At 39.1% G+C, this 27,686-nt stretch overlaps 1 protein-coding gene across 16 annotated transcripts in view; it reads left to right on the plus strand.

Moving 5' to 3' along the window:
• TMC1 (transmembrane channel like 1) overlaps positions 1 to 27,686 on the plus strand; it is a 395,885-nt gene that overhangs the window by 345,349 nt on the left and 22,850 nt on the right. For all 16 annotated transcript variants that reach the window (XR_009503683.1, XM_059924903.1, XM_059924912.1 and 13 more), the window contains 6 exons: positions 1,804 to 1,946; positions 6,776 to 6,920; positions 7,539 to 7,733; positions 10,289 to 10,468; positions 10,594 to 10,755; positions 17,937 to 18,065. Coding sequence is in view for 15 of the 16 variants with exons in the window: in XM_059924903.1 (XP_059780886.1) it covers positions 1,804 to 1,946; positions 6,776 to 6,920; positions 7,539 to 7,733; positions 10,289 to 10,468; positions 10,594 to 10,755; positions 17,937 to 18,065 (954 nt within the window). In the remaining variant the exon portion in view is untranslated. The remainder of the gene's footprint in view (positions 1 to 1,803; positions 1,947 to 6,775; positions 6,921 to 7,538; positions 7,734 to 10,288; positions 10,469 to 10,593; positions 10,756 to 17,936; positions 18,066 to 27,686) is intronic.

Here is a 27,686-nt window from a genome sequence, read left to right on the forward strand (position 1 = left end):
TATTTTGGAGGTGGCTTTTAATCCCAATACTGTCATTATGAATTAGAAAAAGGAGTCAGGTTGTAATGTTTATGTATGTGAAGATGAGGCCCTTTGAAATCTTTTCAAAAGGGGTGTCTAGATCCTTTCCAGGAGGTCCTGGCACCCACTCTGAACCAATCCAGGGGTCCAGGGACTTCTTGTTTCTTTGTTTTGCTGGGTAGATATGGCATTAGTATGATACAAGTCCTGGTAGGCAAAGAAGGCATAGGAGAAGCAGTATCGCACAGTGGTTAAGCATATGGATTTGAATTAGACAGACCCCGTTCAGGTTCAGACTCTGTCACGTACTAGCTATGTGAACATGGACAAGTTACTTAACTTCTTTAAAGCTCAGTTTCTTCATCTGTAAAATAGGTGTAGAGCTATTGAGTCTTTTTCAGGTGGGGAAGTGATGGTAAATAACACCCCCTACCTTGTCGACCCAGGTTGTGAGCTAACCAGAAATAAGACAAAGGGTTAGACAGGTGGAGGTCAACATGCCATCTTTATTATTGTTAAAGCTGATATTAAAGAATATGGCATCTTTTTATGGGCAAGCGGGCTTCAGAGGCAGACCTTCCTACCCAGCAGTCCTAGACCAGGACAGGATGCCCCTCACAGGGGCAGAGCACAGCATGGGATCTCAAAGGAGGAGGAAGAGTGGTGCCCCACATCATCCCCATTCCTCATTCATTCTCTACTATCAGATGAGTTTCTCCTCCCTGGGGTTAGTATGAGGCAGTGGAGAGGGGCTGGGAGTTTTACAGTTATGGTTCTTCTCTACATGGCAAGTAACAAGTATAGAGGAAAACGATTGCCCCTAACGGTAGCCACTTCAAGAGGGTTCTTGTGAGGATTCTGTAAGAAGAAGTAAGGTGTTCAGCACATGCTACCTGCTCAAAAAAATTTATTGATTGATATTATTACTGCAATTATCGTCTCACTTCACAAAGCATAGTAGTTTTAAGTTATTGTCAGAGAGATGAAGTCAGAGAGAAGCTGGGGAAGTAGATATATAGTAATACAGAAACAATGCTGCCAAGCTAAGAGTGAAGAACACAGTGAATGAGAGAAGGAGAGAAAGATGAAGACTATTATAAGGGAAGCAACATCAAAATATGCCATGTTCTGTGTATAGAGAGCAGTTACTCAGGTGGCTTTGGAAGATGGTGATAACAACCCTGGCAGGTAATTTTTGGGAAACAGCATGTAATTTCATGAATAAACATGCTTGTTAGGGGATAATAGTCTTGATGAATGGAAGGTTGTGCATATTGGTTCCAATGTCATCTCACCTGCTCCTTGTTTTTGCTAAGTGTGAGCTGAAATGTGGCCTCTGTGGCTTATGGAGAACCAATCTAACTGTGGCTCAGGTGACTGGAAGTGGAAACCTGCCATGACACTTTGAGGAAGCACGTTTCAGATCCTCCCCCCAATATTAAGCAGGCTCTTAAAATTGTAAATTTAATGACACCATGAAGTGTGTTTTGATGTTTCAATCAGTGGGCATTTCACGGTAATGGCTCCACAGCTGAGCAAGCCTATATTTGGTTAAAAATTTGGCCTATTTAGAAGTCCCTGAATTTCAAGTAAACCAAGAGGCTGTCAATCAATGTGGCAGCTGAAACAGTCACTCCATGAAGCAAAACAATAGGGCTCATGGCAGAGCCATCTCCCAAGTTTGAAAATTAATGCATTTTGTTATTCCTCTTAGAAGTCGATCTTTTTTCTTTGAGTTGCTCTTCACAGCATCTGTTAAGTGGCTTTGTTGTTGGATTTTAGGGATTGGCTCAATATTCTGTCCTCTTTTATGGCTATTACGACAATAAACGAACAATTGGATGGATGAATTTCAGACTGCCACTATCCTATTTTCTGGTGGGGATCATGTGCATTGGATACAGCTTTCTGGTTGTCCTTAAAGCGTAAGTTTCATTGGTCTCTTGGGAAGCAAACAATGATTTCTGGAATCAAATGGAAAAATTAATTTGAGAACTGGATTTTCTTTTTTTTCTGTTTCATGTCTAGAGAATGCAGAGTATTTAAGAGATAAAATGTGGTTTTAATACCTACACTAATGTTAGACTATTACATCTCCCAAACAAGAGGGTTGAACACAAGTGCAGGACTTTGATCATCTCACTGGGTCACAGTGATGGTTGCATGCCTACCCTGTGGTTGAGCATATATATTTTTTTTTTTTGATGACTCCAATTTTTTTTTTTTTAATAGTTACTTTATTTATTTATTTATTTTTTGACTGTGTTGGGTCTTCGGTTCGTGCGAGGGCTTTCTCTAGTTGCGGCAAGTGGGGGCCACTCTTCATCGCGGTGCGGGGACCGCTCTTCATCGCGGTGCGCGGGCCTTTCACTGTCGCGGCCCCTCCCGTTGCGGGGCACAGACTCCAGACGCGCAGGCTCAGTAATTGTGGCTCACGGGCCTAATTGCTCCGCGGCATGTGGGATCTTCCCAGACCAGGGCTCGAACCCGTGTCCCCTGCATTAGTAGGCAGATTCTCAACCACTGCGCCACCAGGGAAGCCCGAGCATATTTTAAAATTGTGCTTTTTTGTACTTTAAGGTGTGAATCAATGTTTCAAACAAGACAGGGAAACAGCTGCTGACCCCTCTTTTTGCATACAGAAAGGTTTGTGACTTGCAGAATCAGCTCAATAGATAGAATCTGTTGTTCTCTGTTCATTAAAACAAACAAACAAACCCAGAATAATCACTCATCCAAAAAATTTCAGCTGTGTAATATAGCAAAAACAAATAGCCCTCAACGAGACCATCATGATCAACTGTATAGTCATGTTTTATTTTTGAAGAAGATTTATTAGAGCATGGAAAAGAATTTCATTGGGGAACTGATGAAAGTGCAGCTCATTTTTTCTCCCTGTCTGAAATATATTTTTAAAACCTCACTTGAAGACACTGCAGAAACCTAGCACAGTCATTTAGGGCTATAAATAATATGAATAATCCATCCTTTAGCTACTTTTCTGAACCAGTTTAGCAGGTGTTGAAACATCTCAATTAAAGTCTCCACCCTTCTATTTAACTATGCACAAGGTAAATTGGCCTTTTGCTTCATAGCAGGGAGGGACCTCTACCTGAGGGTCCAAGTCCTCTTGAGCAGGAGGTTTCTGGAACAGTCTATGGCATGCTTTGTGTCCTGTCCCCTGCCAAACTTATTGGTTCCTCCAGAGAAAACTATTATGCTTAGTTTTTAAGCCCTTTCAGGACTTGAAAAAGGCCTTAATGGAGATCCCATATCCAAAATCTTTATCTACTTGTCCAAGTGTAATCAGAGACCCTAAGTATGTAAAGTATCTGTCTACCTGAAAAAGTACTACCACATTCCAAAAAATCTAAGATATTTCTAGTCTTTTGGCCATTTTGATTTGGCAGGACTAAAGTCAAGGGTACAGTTACATTACAGAGGCCTTGTGAGTATCGTTTCCATGTTGGTCCTTTAGTCTCCATAGTCACTGAGGAAGCATGTCTATGGATGTCCAAGTCCTCAGCTTCTTTTAGTGACTGTGCAGAGGCTACATACCCTAGTGGGCTCTTGAGCCATTCTTCATGGAATCAAATACCAGCTCTAGCCCGTTCTAAAAGAACTTTGACAAATTGTTCAACTGCTCTATTTTCCCGTTTCTAATAGAGTTGTAATAACACCTTGATGTTAGGATGGCTATGAGGCCAAAATGAGTCAGTACATACAAACACTTAGAACATGGCTGGCATACGGTGATTGACAAATGTTGACTGTTTTATTAGGATTGTAATTCATAGGCTTATTGAAAAACCAAACAAAGCCAACATGGTAGGAATTGAGGTCATATGATAGCGCCAGCAGTAGGGTAGTCACATATGGTTATGTAGTTATACATTAATAGATTTGCACATTTATTATAATAATTTTCTGGCAGATGAGTGTAAAGCATCTAGAACAGCATTATGCAAAGAGCTATAAGACAAGGTACATATAATTTAAAATATTCCAGTAACTATATTAAACAAATACATAGGTGGAATATATTTTAATAATATATTTTATTTAACTCAATATATCAAAAGTATTCCTTCAACATATAATCAATCTAAAATTATTATTGAGATATTCTCTGTCTTTTTTTGGTACTAAGTCTTTGAAATCTTATGTATATTTCACACTAGTTGCATTTCAAGTGCTCAGTAACCACATATTGCTGGTGGCAAACTTATTAGCTAGTGCAGCTCTACAGGAAATGGCAGCTTTTCCTGTTAGCTCAAAGATGCCATTTAGGATAGCTGTAGGGCACAAATTCTACATTTTCCCCCTCAAAGTCATCCATGTTATGCCACCCAAACCAGCCTGATTTTGGTCCCTCCCTCTGGCAGGGGACCTTTGGTTGTTCATTACCAGATTGGCAAGTAGTTTAAGCTCACTGGCCTATATGGCAAGACAATTCCAAAACGATTTATGACTCCTACCCCACTCCTCGCCCTGGGGGCAAGGCTTGGTAGAAGAACAACTGATGAGATATAAATGATTGTTCAGAATCCTATATCATCTCTTTCCCCCACCACTCGCCCCAAACAAACACATTCTTGGAATAAACATGAGTGGCTTTATGGGATACATGACTCAAATCAAGGGAAACTAAAACTGAATACTGAAATCAACTAGGCAACTGGTGGACTTTGTCCTCTTGCCCATATTCTTTGTTTTCAGCATCCTCATCCATAAAAGGGAAGCAAATATCTATACTTGATTAATTAATAGGGAAATTGGAAGGAAAATTAGATAGATATCCAAGAAAGCACTTTGAGGTTTTAAGTTAGGTTGACTAACTTTGTTGACCCAGGAATCTCCTGGCTTTAGCATTGAAAGTCTTGTGCCCTGGAAACCTACTCAGTCCCTGGCAAAGCAAGACCGTTGGTCACCCTTCCTTCCTCCACTCTTTCCTTCCTTCATTCCTTGCAAATTATATGTTGAGGTAGTTTCTCAAAGATATAGTTGTTCAAAAATATAACCCCCTTGAAAAAGGAGGAATTTTTGTTTAAGTATGTACACTTTTTTTCTCTACAGACAAGGAATGGAGCTGTACATGAAATATTTTATAGCTATCAGGGCCATCGCTTAGTAAAAATGTGTTGTTAGCAGAGGTTGTCTTCAATATCCTTCCTTACTCCTTTTAGTATTTCACTCCCTTTCTTGTCAATTCCCACATGCTAGATGTTCCCTGTTTGCTTGTCTGGCTAGAGCTCCCTTCTCTGGAAGGCTGTCTACAGCTACAGAATCTTGCCTGTGATAAAGCTCCATTCAAGACTTATCTGTCAAGTGGTCAGTTTTACTTGAGGCCCTGCCCTTTGCTCAGTGACAGTGCAAAAAGTAGTGATGGCATCTTAATCAAAAAAATCATTTTCTCCCTAGGTTAAACCATTGGAAATGTTTGATTTCAACCCTTTTTGACCTACAAAAAGGTACTTTGTATGGTTCAACATATCTCATGGTGTCCTAGCTTGGGTACCAGAGTGAAGTCAGAAAACCTAAGCCCTTGACCCACCCCTGTGGTTTACTTCTGTATAATGGCCAGCAAATCACTTCATAATTTTATCCTTCAGCTTCCCCAACTGTAAAAAGAGAATAATATTAACTACTGTGACTTCTTGTTAAGTTTTTGAGAAGGACAAATATGATAATACACATCAATACCATTTGCAAAGGGTAAAGTGGTAGATTGATGTAAGGAATAATTATTTTTGGTTGTTTTTCAAACACGTTAGCCCATCCGAAATATATAAACCTCTGTAAGGAATAGGACTAAACAGTGAGGGAATTTAGATGACCTTAGAGATACCTGCCAGACTACATTGTCAGCTTATGTCATTGTACTCCTTTCTTTTTTCAGTTCCATATCACTGCAATATTTAAAAAACTAAAACCTTATGGGACCATTTTATAATATATATCATATAAAATTTTAATTTTGCTCTTTATAGTGGTAGGGGAAAAAAAGGAAATGGAGTAAGTGGAATATAGATCTTTAACCGCTGAAGTAAGTAAATGTACTTTAAACTGCCCAAGCAAAAAAAAGAAAAAAAAAAAAATTAAAACATCACTGATTAGAATATATGTAACCACTTGCTATTAAAATTGTATAAAAATCTTGATTTTTGGTCAAGAGTTGTCGAGTATGGAAAAATTCCATGCATTCAGTGTAATCACTCTTTGGAAGGAGATTCTAAGGGGAATTGGAATCTGTGAAGGAGTTTCCTGATCCTACCTGGGTTAATCCATCCCTAGGCTTCACGGGGTCTGGAAACCAACGAAAATTGTGTACAACAGTTTAAGAGTCTATACATATGTTTTTCCTGATGAGGGTCCTGGTGGTTTTCATCAGATTTCTAAAGAGATCCTTATCCCACAAAAGTTTCAGAGCCTAGTATATGACCCTAGGAAAACAGTTTAGGAAAACAAATAAAAAATACGTAATTTTATATAACCTGTTTAATTGTTAAAATCATCAATGGTTAGTAGTCTTAATCTTGAAGGCCTGGAAAATGAACAGCTTAAAAAATTAAAACAAAAAACATTTTTTAAATAAACTTTTATTTTCTGGTTATTAGAACAAACTTGTTTGAAAGTATATGTCTTTTAGATATTGCTTTTCCAATTTCCCTATAATTATGATGTTTTGCTATTCCCTAACCTCTCCCTTTCTGCTTGTATTCTGGCTGCTGGATTAAACTTCCTGTTTGTATAGGATGACCAAAAATATTGGTGATGATGGAGGTGGTGACGACAACACTTTCAACTTCAGCTGGAAGGTGTTCACCAGCTGGGACTATCTGATTGGCAATCCTGAAACAGCAGACAACAAGTTCAATTCTATCACGATGAACTTTAAGGTAAAGACACCAACTTCAAGAGCCTTTTCTTGGTATTTCTAAGAGTAAAATTGGAGCCGTTCCAAATGGTCTAGGTAGTAAAGTATCTTGACAATTAAAAGAAAGATTAACTCATCATTTCTTCCTACCAGGATCTGGGCAGGGTTCTGATTATGACTGGAAAATGATTGATGACCCATGACAGCACTACTTCTCTCTAAATTTGGTAATAAAACAATGCCATTGGCTTGAAACAGCCAATCATTAGTAATCAGAATCAGATATTTCAAATAATAGAACAATGCTCGCTAATTATTTACAGGAATACTTTAGCCCAATATTTTAAATGACTCTAAAGGATTATTTTGTAGTTGTTTTAAAAAACCGTACTAGAAGAGACTTTAGAATGAAGACTATCTTAGTAAATATTAGGTCAACCAGAGTTTGTTTGTAAGAATTCTTCCTTCTTTCTCTTACTTTTTCTCACTTGCTGGCAATATTCACCTGGTTTGTGGAATCCCAGATTCAGTTTACATTTTCATTCCTCACTTTCTGATGTTTGCAGAAATAATTTCTGAGTTCATGATACTTTTTGTAGCTCAAATATTTCTTTTTTTTTTCTGTTTTGCCTGGGTACAGGAAGCTATAATAGAAGAAAGAGCAGCCCAAGTAGAAGAAAACGTCCACTTGATCAGATTCCTGAGGTTTCTCGCTAACTTCTTCGTGTTTCTAACACTTGGCGGGAGTGGATACCTCATCTTTTGGGCTGTGAAGCGATCCCAGGAATTTGCGCAGCAAGATCCTGACACCCTTGGGTGGTGGGAAAAAAATGAAGTTCGTCTCTGCATGCTTTTTATGTGCTTAGAATCTGACATTTGAGATTTTGTGGGTTGTGCTTCAGTGTTGGGACATGAAATACGGCCACTCTACCTATCTCTGTCATCCTGACCTGAGAGTGAACCAACCTCGGCACACATGTCCCTATTCCAACCTTACCTCTAAATCTGTCTACTGTCTGTTTTTCACTTTGTGACATTAGGGAAAGGTAGAGTTGGAAGAGAGATTAGAGCACATATTCCAACCAGTACGTTTTATAGACAGAGATAATGAATCTCAGATTAGGTGATGTGTTCATGGTCTCAGAACCATGGAGAACAATGAGAGTTAAAATTTAGGAATCTTTATTTCAAGCTCAACACTCTTTCCATGACCCTATGTTGCTTTCTCTGTAGATCCTGCATCTATCTTTGAAAGATCCAATTGTCCCCTGAATTCTTTGAAGCAGCAATGATAAAGCCCTGGGTTCTTATGTTTATTTCACTGGAAACATTCAGATTGCCTCCCCCACTTTGGGCAAGACTGGGCCTCTCTCTGTTTTTCACTAGCAGCCTAACTGCTCCACCTCCTCTCCTTACCCTATTACCTCCCCCTCCAAATGCTATTCAAATGAGGAAGGCCAGCTCTTTGACAGGAATTAAATATTATGATTGCGATTTGTCTTCAGGGTATCTGCCATTTAGCAGGTCCAAGAAAAGAGGTCAGAGGTAGATATTTAGAATCAGGAAATCACTGGTCATGTGTTGTTTCTTGGGTCTGTTCCCTTTCATAAAATGTTCTAGAATACAATGTGGCATCATTTTGAACTTGGGCATTTTCAGTGTGTGGAGATTTAGGCGGTGGGAAGTGTAGATTTCCCATACTGAAACTTCTGCAGAGTCTTGTAAACCAAACAGATTATGAAGTCTTCATATGCATAGAATTTCCTAGAAAAATCTTGCACAGAAAATGGTATAACCTACTTACAACAAAAGGCTCCAAACAAAAACTTTCTAGGTATCTCAGAAGCAGTAACACTGAAGATGGGAGACCATACATTTAAGAGACTATGATGACATAGACATTTCATGAAAACCTGTAAAACAGAGAGTCATTAGATGGAGTTATTTTACTTATTGAAAACAAAGGGGAACCTTAAAGCATTACTAAGTTTGCTTTCAAAATTATCCTTGCAGTTATGATAGCATTTATAGGCAAAATTATCATGCCACTTTGGTCCGTGGTTTGTACTGATCATATTTTTGTATTAATAAACCACAGAAAAGGAGGGATAATTGATTATCATCAAAAGGGTCACTCTTTGTAAGTACATGTTTAATATCCATCTTAGGGGACCTCTGATTCCTAGGGGCCAACAAAGGTAATAATGGGGATTCATGAGAAACTTTACAAACTTGATGAAACAGAATTTAAATTTACCTTATATAAGATTGCATAGCTCTGCCAAGTTTTTACTTTAGGCTGAAATTATATCATGCTGATTTTATATTATGTCATGCTGACTTTTAGCTCCTGCTGGTCATACTTATACAATGTTCTTAGTCAAAAGGGAAAAACATATTGACAATTATTTTCTAAATATAGTTTGGTAGTTCTAATCATTCAAAACATGGAGTCTACCAGGGGGAAATGGGAAATGTTCAACAGTGACAGTTTGAGCCAAGTATTCAGGCAAAGACATTGCCAGAGTCACCTGGAACCTTTTTTAAAACTTTATTTAAAGGGTTTTTTTCCCCCATTATAAAAGTAGTACATGCTCTGTATTCTTTTCCTTGACTTAATTTAGCCTAATAATATAATCATAAGTGCACCAATCAATCTGGAGATAAGGGCCACAAATTTCCAGCTTGTCATATTTTCATTCTCTCTCTCTTTCTCTCTTTCATAATTCTCTTACCTTTGGCATTATGAGCCAGTTCTTCATTTTTGAAACTTTTCTGCCTTGGCTTTGATGACATTATGCCATGTATTCTCCTTTTGTTTTTTCTGAACGTTCTTTCTGTTTTCTTTGATAAAGTCGATTCCATTTTCTTTCTTTCTTTCTTTTTTTTTTTTTTTTTTTGCCCCTTATAGTTTGCATTCCTGCAAACTCAGTATTTAGTCCTGGGCCCATCTCAAGGAATTCATTCATTCTAACTGATTAAACTAGCCCATGTGCTGATGATTGCCAAATTAGTATTTCCAGTTTGGACCTCATTCCTCAAGCAGATCATTTTCCATTTCCTTTGGAAATCTTGTTAAGTGCAGAATCAGTTACCATGTATAACAGTTAAGTGTTCTCTTCATAGAAAGTAATGTAAATCGCATCCCTCATTATACTAGGAAACACTATTATTACTGGCACGTCCACAAGCTCACGCACATGTACATCTTGAAAATATGAGTTGAATATTGTCTCTTGTTTTAATAAGATCAAATTTTAAAAATGCATGAAATAATTTTAGTCTTATAAAATATCAAAGGAATCTAGCTAGCATCTTGCAAATTTGGAGGAAAGCAATAATAATTTTTAAACACCATTAACTTCGTTCACCCCTTGTGTCTTCTTGTAGATGAACATGGTCATGTCCCTCCTGGGGATGTTCTGTCCAACATTGTTTGACTTATTTGCTGAATTGGAAGACTACCATCCCCTCATCGCTCTGAAATGGCTCCTGGGACGCATTTTTGCTCTTCTTTTAGGCAACTTGTATGTATTTATTCTTGCCTTGATGGATGAGATTAACAACAAGGTAAATCATGTGTCTGGATTGTCCTTGCCATCAGCATGTTGTTAGATTCCCAGTCTCAAGATTGCCAGAAATGCCTTTGAAATCTCTGTTGTCTTCATTTTTGTTTCCATTACTCTGCTTTCTAGATTGAAGAGGAGAAGCTAGTAAAGGCCAATATTACCCTATGGGAAGCCAACATGATCAAGGCCTACAATGCATCACTCACTGGAAATACCACTGGGCCACCCTTTTTTGTGCACCCTGCAGATGTACCTCGAGGACCCTGCTGGGAAACGATGGTGGGGCAGGTAATGTCACAAACAGAAGTGCATAACAGTTAATGGATTAAAAAAGAGCAGGGTCACTATTTCTTCCATAAGCGTGGCCTGTTTTTTATTGCTTATTAATGAAAATAGCTGAGACTTATTGACTGTTCACCATATGCTGGCTGTGAATTTCATATATATTATCTCTTGTAGTCCTCACATGCATCCATTCAGGTAAGTAGTACATTTACACCCCTTTTACAGTTGCATGTAAAGGAAGGATATTTTTTTTTAAATTTATTTATTTATGGCTGTGTTTGTTCTTCATTTCTGTGCGAGGGCTCTCTCTAGTTGCGGCGAGTGGGGGCCACTCCTCATCGCGGTGCTCGGGCCTCTCACTATCGCGGCCTCTCTTGTTGCAGAGCACAGGCTCCAGATGCGCAGGCTCAGCAATTGTGGCTCACGGGCCCAGTCGCTCCGCGGCATGTGGGATCCTCCCAGACCAGGGCTCGAACCCGTGTCCCCCGCACCGGCAGGCAGACTCTCAACCACTGCGCCACCAGGGAAGCCCAGGAAGGATATTTTAAAATGGTCTGAGGAAACGTTTACTATCTATCTGTGTTATAATAAAACACCCAGATTTAGATACAACCCAAGTAAATATTTAAGTGGAACTCTAGTTAGTGTTACCTTTTTTCCATAAAAAAAGAAAAGATTCTTTTGGGAGCATACACTAATACTCATTTCAATAATGTTAATTTTTGTCAAATAATTGCCCCTTAAGCATGAAAGGAAATACTATTTTAGGTTTGTTGTTTTCAGATGACTGTATAAATGACCCCAGTCCAAGACTAGTGGTATTTTAGCAGATAAAAGAGATAATGTTTCATATGGCTTTCTGTTCAATAAAGGGAAACCAAACCAAACAAAAACAAAAAACCTACTTCAGGTCTTTTATTTCTATACAAATCCAATTTATATTTTGAAAAGCCTTTAATTTTATCTCATTAGAATTGACATTCCTCATGTGCACTTCATAAACTGATTTTGGACTTTGGTTCATCCTTGATTGACAGACATTTTAAAATATGTCATAGTGCTTCTGTCTGTCAGACAACAGTTCAGTTTCAGCAGTAATGTGGTCTTTGGGAAATTATTTGAAATAATTTTTTACTGTGTACTTATTTTTTTGTAAGATAAATGGAAAATTGAAAGTTAGCATTAGTCTTATGAAACTAATTTAAACAAATACAGATATCATTAGATGTCCTCAGCTTCAGATACTCATCTGACTTAAGCCACTCATCTGTGATTTCAATTGTGTGAAAAAGTAAGGAAAATGTATATAATGCTAGACAGACATCACTGAAGACCAAGTCCAAAATGTATGATATAAGTAAGGATTCTATTTTATTTTTTAGGCTTTTAGGGACCAGATAAACCCTTCCCTTTCCAGTTACATGTTATTAAATACTTGATTTTCAGACATGCACATTTCATACACGTTTACAGGAACATACTATGTATGCAATAATAAATGAAATGAAACCTGCCTGCACTTGGTAGAGAGATGCTTGTGATACACAGTGTGGTAGACAGAATAATAACCCCTCAAAAACGTCCATGTTCTAATCCCTGGAAACTGTGAATATGTTACCTTACATAGTAAAATGGACTTTACCAATGTGATTAAGTTAAAGATCTGGGGATAGGAAAAATATCTTGGATTATGCGGGTGAGCCTAACAAAATCACACATACTTATAAATGGGAGACGAGTCAGTCAGAAAAACTGGCTGTGGCAGTGGAACCAGAGGTTGGAGAGATGCGCTTTAAAGGTGGAGGAAGGGGTCGATGAGCCAAGGAATGCAGGTGGCCTCTGGAAGCTGGAAAAGGCAAGGACACAGATTTCGCCCTGATGCCTGCACCTTGATTTTAGGCTTCTGAACTCCAGAACAGTTTATGTTTATGTTGTTTTAAGCCACTAATTTTGTGGTAATTTCTTACAGCAGCAATAGGAAGTGAATACATAGGAGTATATGGGTTTCCATGTTTTAAAACTCCTTGAAGCAAAATCTGGTCACGGCACTTAACACAAGTCTGTTTTATCACATCTAGGCTGCTCCCTAAATCTTCAGCAAGAGTTGAGAGAAGTGAAAAAATATAAAGTGTAGTTTTCACAAACTCAAAGAGTTTGAGATATTCTCTTATGTACATCCCAGAATGCAGACTGGCATGAGGGCTAAGCAACCTACCCTTTACCAGGCAAACACCTGTTAAACAAGATTAATAGAACTGGGGCTTCCCTGGTGGTGCAGTGGTTAAGAATCCTCCTGCCAATGCCGGGTACACGGGTTCGATCCCTGGTCTGGGAGGATCCCACATGCTGCGGAGCAACTGGGCCCGTGTGCCACAGCTGCTGAGCCTGTGCTCTAGAGCCTGCGCCACAACTACTGAACCTGCGTGCCATAACTACTGAAGCCCGCATACTCTAGGGCCCATGTGCCACAACTACTGAGCCCGCATGCTGCAACTACTGACGCCCGTGCACCTAGAGCCTGTGCTCTGCAACAAGAGAAGCCCCTGCTCCCTGCAACTAGAGAAAGCCCACACACAGCAACAAAGACCCAACACAGCCAAAAATAAATAAACAAATAAAATAAAATTATAGCAGATTAAATTGTGTTGAGTAATATTTCACTAATAAAAATTTAAAAAAAAGATTAATAGAACTAACTGTAAAGAATAAGGTGGAAGCTGCTCACTTCTGAGGCAGAGGCAGCAATTAATTAGACATGAACGTCATGCAATCTAGAATACTTATTTTCTGATTATGCAGAAGCTTCTGGGATGCTCCCACACACACTGAATTAAAATTAAAAAAAAATTATTTAATTCTTCTTCTTGGGAGCCCTTGTACCATGCTGCTTATCTTGTCCTTTTTTTTTTTTTTTTTTTAAATCCTGTCTCTAGTGGTTTTCCTTGCTTCATCATCTTTTCTTACTGCCATTTGCAGTTGGGTTTCCCTTTTCTCTTTCGCCTTCCCTTCTCTAAATGAACATTCAGCGCTTGTGGGAAAGTCTGCAGGAGCGGCAGGAGGGAAGGGCTGTGGTTCTGAAACATTTATTTTACCCACTTTTAAAACAAAGTGATTCCAGAAGAAATAGTAAAAGGCAGCTGCTTTGCATGGAATGTTGGAGATATACCCCCAAAGACTTGTTCATTGTTCTATGAGAACATTCCAGATATTTTCTCTTCTTCTCCATGGATGCCCTCTGCTCTGTTTTTCCTCAAGGATACTGTGGGACTTGATCTCTCTTTGAATTTGAATATAGGAATTTGGTGGCTCCTTTATCTCTCCAGGGAATCTCAAGATGTAGTCACTTAGTCTCATCTCCAGTGACATTTGATAGGTAGGCAGCAGAGCCATTCTTGGGAGACCGCTCTTTGAAGCTATATACTTAGGTCTGCATTTTGGCAAAGGAGAGGAAGAAGACAACAGTGACAGTAATAGCTCACATTTATCGAATGCTTCTTGTGTGCCAAGCATTACCTCCTTGAATTTTTAAATTACCCTCTGAGATAAGTTATATCATTATCCCCATTTTATAGATGAGGAGACTATGACTTAGAAAGGTAAAATAATTTGCTCGAGACCTTAAAGAAAGTCAATGAAAGGAGCCCAGATTTTACCTACAAAGTCTGATTAGAGTTTGTGTCCTTCTGCATAGTGCTGAACCGTCCTCCAGAAACATAATTAGCATCAACACATACTCCCAGACTCCTGCCATGGAATATCTGCTGTCTGTGGCCCTTTGTGATGCCCCGTCTCTATTATTTTCCCTTGACTTGCTAATGAGCCTCTTAGGTTTGCTGATCAAATACATGTCAGGAGAGTAAAGTGTGAGGTGTGGAGTGCAGTGTTCTGCAGAAGGCCTGTGTGGAGGCCTTGCTCCCATCCTAGCACACTAGGATCTGGAATTGGTTGATGTTCCCTTGGTGGGCTGGACCACCAGTTTTGGAATTTCCTTTCTTATAAAGCAGTGTATCCCTTCTATGGTATGTTAATAAATATTTTTACATTTTAATATAATGTTTGAATCCTCTTCTGCTATTTTATGTGAAAGTTAGGACATTGCTTAGGAAAAATATTGTATTTCAACCATTGGGATGAGGGTGCTTAGGAGGATGTGGAGGACTTCAAAGCCACTCTGAAATATTTTCTCACTGAGGAAGTCTTCCCAACCTGGTGGTGGAAACCTAAAAATATCCCTCACAGCCTACTTCTAATTCATGCTAGTTATTAGAATCTGAACTCAAATTGCCTGGGGAATGAAAAGGAGAATAAGAGTAGGGAAGAGAAAAGTTATGTTCAGAGATAACCGCAGGAATTTACTATCACTCAATCGCTCACTCCATATTTATTGAGTGCAGGCTAAGTGTCAGGTGTTGTGCTAGATACTGGAGGTGCAATGCGGAACAAAGGTGGACCTGGTCTCTGCCCTTGTGACAATTACAATCTCTTGGGAACAAAGCCATTAATTAAATAATTATACAACATTTGCAAATTTACAATGGCAACAAAGCACTACAAGAATGCAATGCATGCAGTCAGAGAAGCTTGCCCCTAGTCATCGAGGTGAGGGACTTCCCTAAGTTAGTGATGCTGTAGTGATGCGTATTAGTTGGTGTAAACTGAGTCAAGAGGTGAAGTAAGATTGAGTAGCATGAAGACCACATGTAAAGACCCTATGGCCTAAAGAGGTATGGAGTTTGAGGGTATGAAAGAAAGCCAGTGGGACTGGAGTAGAGAAGACAAAGAAAAATATGAAGAGCTAGACAGGAATCAGATTATACAGACACATGGATTATGCAGAAACCTCACACTCACCTTTGTACTCCAGCTGTTGCTGCAGCAAATGACTGCATGCAGCTGTTACAAGACAGTATCTCAACTGAGTTGTATACAGATTCTCACCTTTACCCTGGTTCTCTGCTGTCACCAAGTGAGACGTTAATACCACATGGGGCCATCCCTGACTGATGGGAATGGGAGCTGGTGGATCAATACTCCCCTCTTCTGTCTCTTGGGTGGACAGATCTGAGATTTATTCTATATGGCTACTCAGCGGGTCCCCAGAAGAATCAAGACCCAGTTGCCCCAGTAGTGACAGCTTTTAACACTCTCTTGGGTAAAGGTTTTCTTTCTCTCCTTTCCTGTTTCATTCTTTTCCATCTCCACTCCTGTTCTTTGATAGCACTTCCCAAAATATACTACTGGCTCACAGGCACTACTTTTGATGGGAACTAATGCCAAGATAATTTTTTTACATTTATAGTTTAAAGTTTTCAGTATATTTTTTTTAGCTTTTAATATATTTATATTATAGTTAACTACTGTTTATGGTGGATGTTATACACCTTCTATTTACAATAGTAGGAGTTATATTCTAAAAATAAAGTATATTAAAGTTAGAAGAAATATTAGGTAAATAATATTTCAGATGGTACTTGGACATGGCAAGAATCGTGAAGGTGGTACACGACTACTTGGAGTTTAGGAAGCACTGCTCTGAAGTATGGGACTGGAAATTAACCAGATAACTGCTAGTCAAATGGGCCTTGCCCTATGATGTAATTCTTTCTCACTAGTTATTTTAGAGGTGAGATTATATAGGTAGCTGGAAATAAAAACCAGAAGACTTCTTTTATTATAGAAGAACACTGTATTTCTGGAAAAATATGTCTTATTAGATATTCCGTGTCTTCAATCTTAGGGCACGAATTATTGGGAAGGAGCAGAAAGGAAAGAGCAGAAGAGAACGATCATAATGAAAATTTATAATTATATGTCTACTCTTATATTTATTGCCTATTGTTATAAGTTCCATGAGGAAATAGTGAACTTCCCCTCTAACCCACAACATACACATTTTGCACGTAACTTCAAGTCCACACCACTGAGGTAAAAAGTTTGTAATTTTCCAGACCTTTTCTATACATATACATGTTATGCATATACATATATACATGCATGTATATATGCGTAGGATTTTTTGTTAACAAGTGGGTTCATGCTACATATCCTATTTTGTAAATTTTTAACAATCCATTTCTTATCAGAGCATAGCATTTGAGGACTTTTTAAGCAAATTTATTGAGATATAGTTCACATACCAAACATCTCACCCATTTAAAGTACACAATTCAGTGGTTTTTGGTATATGTTCACATTGTTGTGCAGCCATAATCACAATAACACTTTGTTTAAGAACTCACAATATTCTGTGGTGTGGACACCCATTTTTATTTAATTAATTTCCTCTTGAGTATATTTGAATTGCTTCCAATTTTGATTTGGGAGAAACAATGCTTTCATAATTATATGTATAGATTTGGACATTTGTGCTAATACCGCCATAGGATACATTTCTAGAAGTGGATTTTCCTAATCAAATTCCACACACTTTAAAATGTGATGGATCTTCACAAACGTTCCCCTCCCCCCCCACAAATGTTGCACCAGTCTAACTTTCCCTTCTGTCAGTTTACAACAGTGCCTATTTTACCACACTCTCACCAATATGGAAAAGCATGGATTTTAAAATATTTATCACTCTGTGGAGCAACAACTCATTGTTTTAATTGTATTTTTATAATGTGGGATTTAAGTATTTTTGAATGTTTTAATTAACTGTATATTTTCTTCTTTCTTATTTGTGCCATTTGCCATTTTTTTCCTTATTGAATTGCCCATCTATTGTACTGATTTGTAAAAGTTTTTAATGTGTTAGAAGAACTAGTTCTCCATCATATAAGCTACAAGTACTTTTTCCAAGCTTGTCTTTTAATTTTATAAATAAAAAATTTATTTTATAAATAAATTTATTTTATTTATTTTATTATCTGCTGTTTGCCAGATTCAAGTTTTAAACTTCTGTGTTGTCATTATTTTCCTGTTTTGTGTTCTCGTGTCATGCTTATAAAAGTTTCTCAGTAGGAAGACTTCTGATACAGTGGTTTTGGCGCAGGAAATAATTATTTTTAGACTAATAAAATAGGGGTGAAACATTTTTTACTTGCTAGATATGCCTAACTAGTTTCTTTACCATTAGTTGCAGTTTTCAAGTTAATACTATTTAGAAAGCATGACAAATTCAATGTTAACATTAGGACCATTTGAAGGGAGAAATGCTCCTTTTAATACAAATAATATCTCAACAGGAATTTGTGCGGCTGACCGTTTCTGATGTTCTGACCACCTATGTCACAATTCTCATTGGGGATTTTCTCCGAGCATGTTTTGTGAGGTTTTGCAATTACTGCTGGTGCTGGGATTTGGAATATGGATATGTAAGTGTGATATTCATTTTTCTCTTATCAGATTATTCCTTTGTGCTTAGTCATTTACGTATACCATGCAAGAAGAAGAATTTAGGAGGTGGGATTGTCTTTTAGATGTCAATAAATGAAGACCAATGAGTATAGTTTTAATTCAGAAGGGGGTCAGACTTGAGTCTCATGGCTTGCAATAGTCTAGCAAAAATAGATTCTAGTAAAATTACAGATGGCTAAAGCAGCAGACTTCAACCTATCTGTTAAAATGGTGAACTCAATAAATCTTGGGCCCATAGTCAGCTCCCTCCCCATGAAGCTTGCTGGCATTTCTAGAAGCAGGGCAAGATGAGTAGTATCAACTGCACATTTTCTGTTTGCTTTGAATTCTACTGATCAACTGCTGGACACTTATCAAGTGCATCACTGTGCAGTACGCTGGGGGGACAAAGGAGTCAATGAATACGCTGCTTGCTTCATAAAGCTCACAGTCTAATGAGAGCTCAGCAGAGACACAAGCAGGGGGCTCTGAAAGGCCCAGGGTACTGATAGGGCTCTGGCAACTGGTGGAGTAGAATTCTGGCAAGTTGATTTCCTTCCCCACAACAACAGCACCGGTTTTTCTGAGCCCCACTGGTGTTGATTCCATCACCAGCCCCCCACTATGCTCAACCCCAGGTCCCCCCACAAAGTTTGAGAGCGGCAGCAAAGCACACATCTCTCTGTCCGCCTTTTGCAAATGAAACTGTCATCTTGGGAAAGATAGGACCTGAGGAGTTGATAGTATTGATGCTTATTTGCTCAAGTATTTCCAGTGGCTTCTAAGTATTTAGAATGAATTCCAAATCCCCGTCCAAGGCCATCGATACCCTGTGTGATCTGCTTCTTTTTTTCTCTCTGAGCTCATCTCCTACCACTTTCACTCTTGCTTTGCAAAGTCCACAAACACTGGGAGTCTTTCTTATGCTCAAACACAAGATGCTCCTTGCATCTGCCCCAATTGTTCTTCCCTCTAGGGGTGCAGGTTCCTAGAATTTGCCAGGGCTGATTCTTGTCATTAAGGACTCACCTAATATGTCACCTCCTTTGAGCTTTTCTCTGACCTTGCAATCTAAGGTGGCCCATCAGGCACTCTCTCTTTCAGCACAGTTTTATTTTCTTTATACGATGTATAACTATTTGACATCTCCTTTTTCGAACGTGCTTATTATCTGTCTCCCTCTGTTGCAATGAAAGCTCTCTGAAAACAGAGGCCTTGACCTCATGCTTAGGGCTGTGCTTGTCACATGGCAGGTGTTATGTTGGCTGGCTGCACTGGCTGACTCTGTGTTGAACCTCCACATCCTAGCACCATCAAGGCAACGCCGTCTACTGACAGAACTCTGCCTGCTTCCAGGGATGTGCCCTGGAATCAATTCTGCCCTAGTATTCTTGAGCTAATGATGTTTCTCTTCTAACCAGTGAAGGGATATCCTTCCCTGCTGGGCTTCCTCCTGTCTCATGCCCTCTAGTTTCTGGACAAGTCCTACGTTCAGAACTGTTTTCAAGACTCCAGGCTAGATCCTCTACCTGGCTACCTGACTTTGAGATTGTACCTTTTATTAGGTCATCTGTCTCTCTCACTGAAAGTGTTTCTTGGAGGAGCCAGAAGCAGTTAGGTCATACTGTTTGGTGGACGACGGTGAGGTAATGCTATAGATCCAGAATGCCCTTGTGTTGCTTTCCCATTCCCTGCTATGAGGTATTCAGCTGGCTTGGTTTCATTTCTATTTTCCTTGCCTGATTCAGCTCTTCTGAAGCAGACATAAAAATTGCCATTTCTTTCTTAGACCATCACTTGGCTTATGTTTGCCTTTTATCCCTAACTGCTTTCTTCTTAAGTGCTAGAAAATTTTGCTTCAAATATGAAGCCAATATAACATGACCCGGATGCATAAAAGCTGTAATTATATGACCGTAATTTATTATTTATTGAGTGCTGGCAGTGCTCTTGGGTTAGAACAAAGTACAGGAAAAAAGACAAGTTCCTGTTTTAGGTCAGACAGAGTGAATTTGCTTCCATGTTACCTTTGGAAGGCTCATCAGAGAGAAGCTCAGCAGCAAAACAAGTTTTAAAACATTAAGGTTGGATGATGGATCTTTGATATGGATCTTATTATCACTGACCCACCAGGTGGATAGCTTACACAGCTGAGTGCCTGCTAGGTACAAACCATTATGAGCAAACCTCTGTGCCTGCTGATAAGAGGATACACAGATGTAAAAGCTGTAAGCTTAAGGAGAGATTGCAAACGTGGGCCTGCAGGCTAGATTCAGCTGACAGATATTTTTTTCTCTCGTCTGCAGTATTTTGTTTGTTTGTTTGTTTGTTTGTTTGTTTTTATGAGCTAATATTTTAAAGCTTGGAGTTTTACATTTAAAAAATATGGATTTCTTGGGACTTCCCTGGTGGTCCAGTGGAAAAGAATCTGCCTTCCAATGCGGGGAACGCGGGTCCGATCCCTGGTCAGGCAACTAAGATCCCCCATGCCGCGGGGCAACTAAGCCTACATGTCACAACTACTGAGCTCACACGCCTCAACAAGAGAGCCCACGTGCCGCACACTACAGAGCCCACGCGCTCTGGAGGCTGTGCGCCGCAACTAGAGAGAGAAAACCTGCACGCCACAACTAGAGAGAAGCCCGCGTGCAGCAACGAAGACACCACGTGCTGCAACGAAGAGACCACGTGCTGCAACGAAAGATCCCGTATGCTGCAACTAAGACCCGACACAGCCAAAAAAAAATTTATATATATGGATTTCTTGTTTTTCTTGACGTATTGAAAGGCCTGACAACATTAGACCCATATTCTCACTCTGGAGAAATTGGCTGGAGCTGAGGAATTACTGCCCTCTTCTGGTGGAACATTCATTCACCGATTCCTCACACCCTTTGCTACCCTTTAATCCTGCAAGCTCCCGTTGTCAGCGCAGAGCAGGAAATGTAATTGCACATTGGAGAAACCACTGTGGGAGAGATCAATAGGAATACAAAGACAGGATGGAGTAAGAGACATTTGAGTCAAGTCTTGAAGGAGGATCAGAATTTCAAAAGACTGAGACGGAAGAAAGAATTCTCAGTGGACGGACTGATGGAAGGCAGGGCCCAGCAGCTGGAAAGTATGGGTGGTGCAGGCAGAGATGCAGAAATCTAAAATGGAGCTGTTTTAGAGGCTAAGAGGCTGATGAGAATGTTTCTTTGATATTCTGGACTTACTAATTGCCAGTATGAGTCCAGAAAGTACCTGTCATGAAGCAAAGGAGAACCTGAGATGGGCAGAGGAGATACTTTTAAGAATCCTTTCAGGAATGAAAGAGAAAAATGTGTTCATTTCTGCCACCAAAAAAAAAAAATTTTTTTTTTCTGAACTTTAAAAATAATACCAGTTCATTGTTTAAAAATCTGGAAAAGGCAATATAAGCTTAATATGGAAATAAAAATCACAGGTAATCCCACCACTCACGACATTACTTAGTTAATTGAATTGTAGAGTATTAGTATTTATTTATATGTAGATAAACAAGTACTATAGATTTATATATAGTACTATAGATTTTTATAAAAATATATTGGCATGTATCCTATTGACTAGTTACTTGCTTTTTTTCACCTAACAGTGACCTTTTCTCTATGTTATTAACTGGTCTTTTATAATTTTTAAATGGCTGTGTGACATTCTACATATGAATGTACAATAATTAGTTATTTTTTATTTGTTGTTAGTTGACTGTACCTAATGTTTTGTTATTATATTAAACATTGTGATCGTATTTATTTATAGCCATGTAGATAAATATCTCCATAGATAAATCATAATCTTATGCAAAACTTATTTCCTTATGAGAAATTTCTCTAGGTTGAATTGCTCAGTTATAGAGAAGATATTTTTGAAAAAGTTCATTCACTTTTATAAAAATAACTAACCTCTATAAAGTCTAAACTCTGCAGACTCCAGCATTAGATTCAGAGATTCACTGAATGTTAAGGTTAGGTGGAGTTTTGACAAAATCAGTCATAATGCTTTTATTTTACATATAAAAAATTAAGAGTCTGAATTGGAGTTGCCTAAGTTTATATAGCCAGTGAATAAATAAGGACAATGAAGTATCCTTCTGGAAAAGCCATTATGTTAAATGTACTGAATTATACACTGGTTATATCTGAGTAAATTGGGTTAAAAGTGACTCTGTGTATTTTCCAGTTATAAATTCATGGCCAAAGTATTACCACAACAAACCTATGAAGATGAATTGAGGTGGGAAAATTACTGGCTAGGAGCAGACTGTTAGACCATGTAATGTAAGTTAATCTTTCCTAAGACTTCTCTGAGCATAGCAGATAGTTCTCAATGTTTCTAAAGAGTTCACTGACTCATGGGAGTGGAATGGTTTGCTCCCAGAAAGGATTTTAACCACCCTGATTCAGCAGAACCGCCCTCAGTCCTCTTGTAAACTCTGGGTTTTCTGCAATAGTTCAACACAGAATGCCTTTAACTCTCACTTTAATTTATGTTGACACCATCCTTGCCATTTGTCAATGAAGTAGGTAAATAGTATCCAGGAAGAAATGGATTGAATACATGGCATGGGGTAAGAGTATGTTCAATCAAATTAAAACCTCAGCTTGTTTAAACCTTGTTTAAAGTTACATTTTAAGGTGCTCCTTGTTGAATTTATGTGAATGGAAAATATGGGAGATTTTCCTGAGATCTGATGGAGTGCAAGATTACCCATAAATAAGAGGCATATGGTTCACAGACCATCAGAGTATATTACTAATCCTATTACACTGTATTATATTTTTATGTAGAGCTTACCATGTGTTAGAACATCTACAAAATACTTTACATATATTATTCTGTGTAACCATACCAGCAACGCTATGAGGTAGATAATATTTTTCTACTTTACAGTAAACTGAGGTTTAGAGATTTTTAATAATTTGCTCAAAGACATATAACTGGTCAGTGGTGGAGGTAGGACTGAAATCCACATCTGATTGACTTCAAAGCTGTCAACCAGATTTCCATCATATTGAATTTTCACTGTAATGCTTACCCCTAGAAATTTCAAGGACCCTGCCAAAGCATGACTAATTCATGAGCCAATCCATAGCATTTGTAAGTCAAATGCTTAGACAGGTTTCTTGCTGTAGAATGGAATTAGCAGGAGGGGCTGGGATATAGAATTAGGAAATAAACTGATATTCCCTTTCTGGGAATGAGATACTATTTAGCAGTCCAGGAAGATGGCATGATAAGGAATCAGTAAGAAGTCATGGGTATCCAGTGAAGGTGTGAGAACGTGGGCAAAGGGACAGAATAGGCTGGACTGGACAGAGTCTATCTGCAGGCAGCTAGGGTTATAGTGCAAAGCCCTGAGGTGCTGAATCAACCTAGTAGACGAGGGTTGGATTTGTCCTAGGTTAGTAGTTCTCTAATTTGAGCATACATCAGAATGCTCTGAAGGCACATGAAAACACAGGGTTTCTGATTCAGTAGATCTGGGGCAGGGCCTGAGAATTTACTTTACTAAAAAGTTCCCAAGTGTTGATGCTGCTTCTGGTCTGGGGACCACCCTTGAGTGCCATTGCCCCAGTGCCACAGGCCAGGCCAGCCTGCAGCTCTAAGCAGTGTGATTCCAGCTGTGGGAAATGAGATTTGTGTGACGAAAGTCAGGCAGGTCATTGCAATGACAGAATTATCTCTGAGATCCTGAATTGCATTTCGCAATATCCAGAGGTTGACGGTTTGCCCCAAATAATTAAACTTGTAGAGAGAGGATGGGTTTTCTCAGGCTTTTTAGTCCAGTGAGCACCGTATGTCTTCCTTCTGGGTAGATAACTGACTCTAGCCCACCACAAACAAATGTCTAAAAATAAAGCAAGAAAATTTCTAGTTCCTTGACTATTATGGACCCCAACCCAAATCCAAATTGGCTCCTCTGTTGCTGGCTCCTAAAAATCTTATTACGTATGAGCAGCCCTTAGGGACTTTATTACACTTACTCCATTTGAATCATTTTGTTAACTCGGGTTACAAGAAAACCTGTTTTTTCTCAAGCATCATTTACCTTTAAGCTTTTTATATTTCAGAGGCAACACTTTGCAAATTGATTTACACTCATATTATTAGTGTATTGGCTTTTAAAAAAAATGAAACTATAGTATGATCTCATATTTTAAAAAATCCACCTCTAAAAGAATGAGCCTTGAATTTCATACCCTGTGTGTGTGCGTGTGTTTGCTTTCTTACATTTGTTTCGTTTTTAGAGTGGGAGTTTCTGAGTTTAATGAATGGAGTATAAATTCCATTTTTAAGGTGTTTAGCGAGAAGCAATTTTTTTTTTTTAACATTTATTTATTTGGTTGCACTGGGTCTTAGTTGTGGCAGGCGGGCTCCTTAGTTACGACTCACGGGCTCCTTAGTTGTGGCTCGCCAGCTCCTTAGTTGCAGAACGTGGGCTGCTTAGTTGCAGCTCGAGGGCTCCTTAGTTGTGGCATGCAAACTCTTAGTGGCAGCATGCACGTGGGATCTAGTTCCCTGACCAGGATTAAATCCGGGCCCCCTGCATTGGGAGCGTGGAGTCTTAACCACTGCACCACCAGGGAAGTCCCAAGAAGCAATTCTTTAATAACTGAGTCAACCAATTACAGATTTTAGATTAGAAAGGGATCTTAGAAATTATCTAGTTCAGAAGTAGGCAAACTTTCTCTGTAAAAGATTGCACAATAAGTATTTTCACTTCTGCAGGTATGTTATTGTGGTGTAGTGAGAAATATATATTTTGGTCTTCATTCCAATTCCCGGCTGGAGCGCTTAAAATTTTTGTAATTTACTAAGCAATGGTGGTGCTAGGAACATCTTCTGTTCTTATATTTGGTCTTTAACCCTGGCTCTTGATGCAGAGTTCCTAAATTCCTTGGAATATTGTGGGTGATAGGAGCATTATTTGTTCCAATGAGGCAGCTCTTGGTGGGCTCCTGGATAGCTTCAGTTTGGGGGCTGGTCAGCAGAAAGACCTGGCCGTAATTAGAAGCTTGGAAATTTCAGCCTCATCCCCCCATCCTCCAGGGAGGGCAGAGAGGCTGGAGACTGAGTTAACGATTGATTTTGTCCCTGTGATGAAGTCTCCATAAGAATCTCTGAACCCTGAGGTTTGGAGAACTTCCATGTTGTTGAACACATTGAGGTGCCAGAAAGAGGGTGCACCTGGAGAAGGCAAGGAAACTCTGTACCCTTTCCCTCGTACCTTGCCCTATGCACCTCTTCCATCTGGCTCTTCCTGAGTTGTATCGTTTTATAATAAACCAGTAATCTAGTAAACAAACTGTTTTCCTGAGATCTGTGAGCTACTCTAGCAAATGATCAAAGCTGAGGAGGGAGTTGTGAGAATCTCCAGTTTACAGCCAATCCGTCAGCATAGGTGACAACCTGAGCTTTCGATTAAAGTGTGAGGCTTTCGTCTAAAGTGTGGGGCAGTCTTGTGGCACTAAGACCTTAACCTGTGGGATCTGTACCAACTCTGGACAGTTAGTGTCAGAATTGAGTTAAATTGTAGGACATCGAGATGGTATCCACAGAAAGTTGGGAAATGCTTGGTTTGGGGGAAGAACCTATACATCTGTGTCAGAAGTATCATGAGTAGAGTGTAGTCATAGAGGAAAACAAGTGATTTCCCTTGCATCAGGCCATATGGTCTCTGTTGTAACTATGACATTCCTGTTTTCATCCCAGACAGCAATAGACAATACATAAATGAATGAATGTAGCTATATTCTAAAAAAACTTTATTTACAAAAATTGATGGTGGTCCAGATTTGGCTCATGGGTCATAATGCACCAACCCCTGATCTAGTTCATTTCATTAGTTTATCTGTGAGGAAACTGAGGCCTGAATTGATTAGTGACTGGCTCAGCTCACTCAGCGAGGAAATGGCAGGGCAAAGTCTCATACTCGAGTCTGAATCCCAGATGAGTGTCTGTATCACAAAACCGCTTGTCACAGTAGGGAGTGTGGAGGTACCCTTTCTCTGCATCCGGTCAATCAATTTATGCATCAAAGATTTTATTCCTCCAGCTGCCCCTGCTGCACACACAGTATGAAACCAAGGGTTCCTAGTGTGTCCTTTGTGCTTTTCTGGTCACCTGGTTATAAAAATATCTCATCTCAAATGGCCTTTAAGAGGTTTGTATGCTTGTGAGAATAAAAGAAATGTACTTCTAAAAGTTTGAATTTTTTTCATTTTCCTTAGTTTGGTGGGCTAAATCTGACACTCTTCTAAAGAGGCCAAGGTTGAAGGTTTGATTCTTAAACGGACACAGAGAAGAGGTGTTCCAAGGCCACAGATGGTGCAGACCACCGACTGAGCATTTGTCACATGTGTTCTGTGATCTCGCAGGGCTCCAGGAGAAAAGGGGACTTGATCCAGAGCAAAGTGCTCCTGGGGAAAGGGAAAGACTCAGAGCTAACGTTTCTCCAGATTAGAAGCAATTCATTTTCCTCATTTTCCATGAAAACCACACTTTTTTCATTGTTGATTTTAGAACAAAAACTGTCAACCTAACCTCTTTGCATCTTATGAACATTAAGCTTCTTGATGATCTGCAAACTAAGTGAAACACTTTGTATATTCTTTAGTAGTATCTTGAGTGAATTTTTGTTGAAATCATCTGTCATCTTTGTCCTCCTTATATAGGGTTATTTATTTTTTCATTATGTACCATATTATTATTATTATATCTTGCTATTTAACCATTCTTGTTATGTCAGACTTGGCATCTACTCCCTGAATCTGTTACAAGGCACATGGCCCATACCTTTCAGTTAACTAGGAGAGTACTGTTGCCTTTTGGGAAATGATGAATTTGATGCCTGGATTCAAGAATTCTTGAGGCAGAGTGTTCAAAAATAGTGAAAGATTTGTTGGGGCTCCAAATCAGAGACCTATTCTATCTTCTTACAAATATATTTTTGGGTGCTTGGGTTTAAGAAAAACTGAGGCACTCTCAGGTTGTTTGATTTTGTGTGTGTGTGTGCGCGCATGAGCGTTGTGCTGTGTGTACGTGTGTGTGCTAGGGAGGGAGTTATTATGAGGATACACGTGGTCTGAAGCCACACCTGCAGATGTCAGGATCTGGGGCAGTAATCAGGTCCTGCCATTCTATTACTCTCTCTTCATGGTCCTCACTTTATATTTTTTTGCTGTTTGCTTTTTCTCTTGTTACCAATTAGTCAGTTTCCTGATTGATTATTCTCTATCTCAAATTAAATAGGAGCCAGCTTTATTGTCTTTGCTAATTAGCATTACTCCATTGACAGAGCTTTCTTTCTAAGATGCCTAATGTGTCACCAGGAAGCCTCTGGACGGGTCCTCCTAGGACAGATGCCCACCTCAGTTCCGATTGGTGTCCCCTGTGTACAAAGAACAGCCTGGTGCTGCTGCCCTAAGTAGGATGGTATCATCTAGGAGTGAACACTGGACAATGAGTTGAATAACTTCTTAAACTTTCATTGTATTGCTCTCTATATTTTTTATTGTAAAAGAAATTCACATTTTTAAAAAAAAGTATTTTAAATATGCAAAACTTAAAGAAGA

This window comes from Balaenoptera ricei, chromosome 6 (genome assembly GCF_028023285.1).
Source record: "Balaenoptera ricei isolate mBalRic1 chromosome 6, mBalRic1.hap2, whole genome shotgun sequence".
NCBI classification, from domain to species: domain Eukaryota; kingdom Metazoa; phylum Chordata; class Mammalia; order Artiodactyla; family Balaenopteridae; genus Balaenoptera; species Balaenoptera ricei.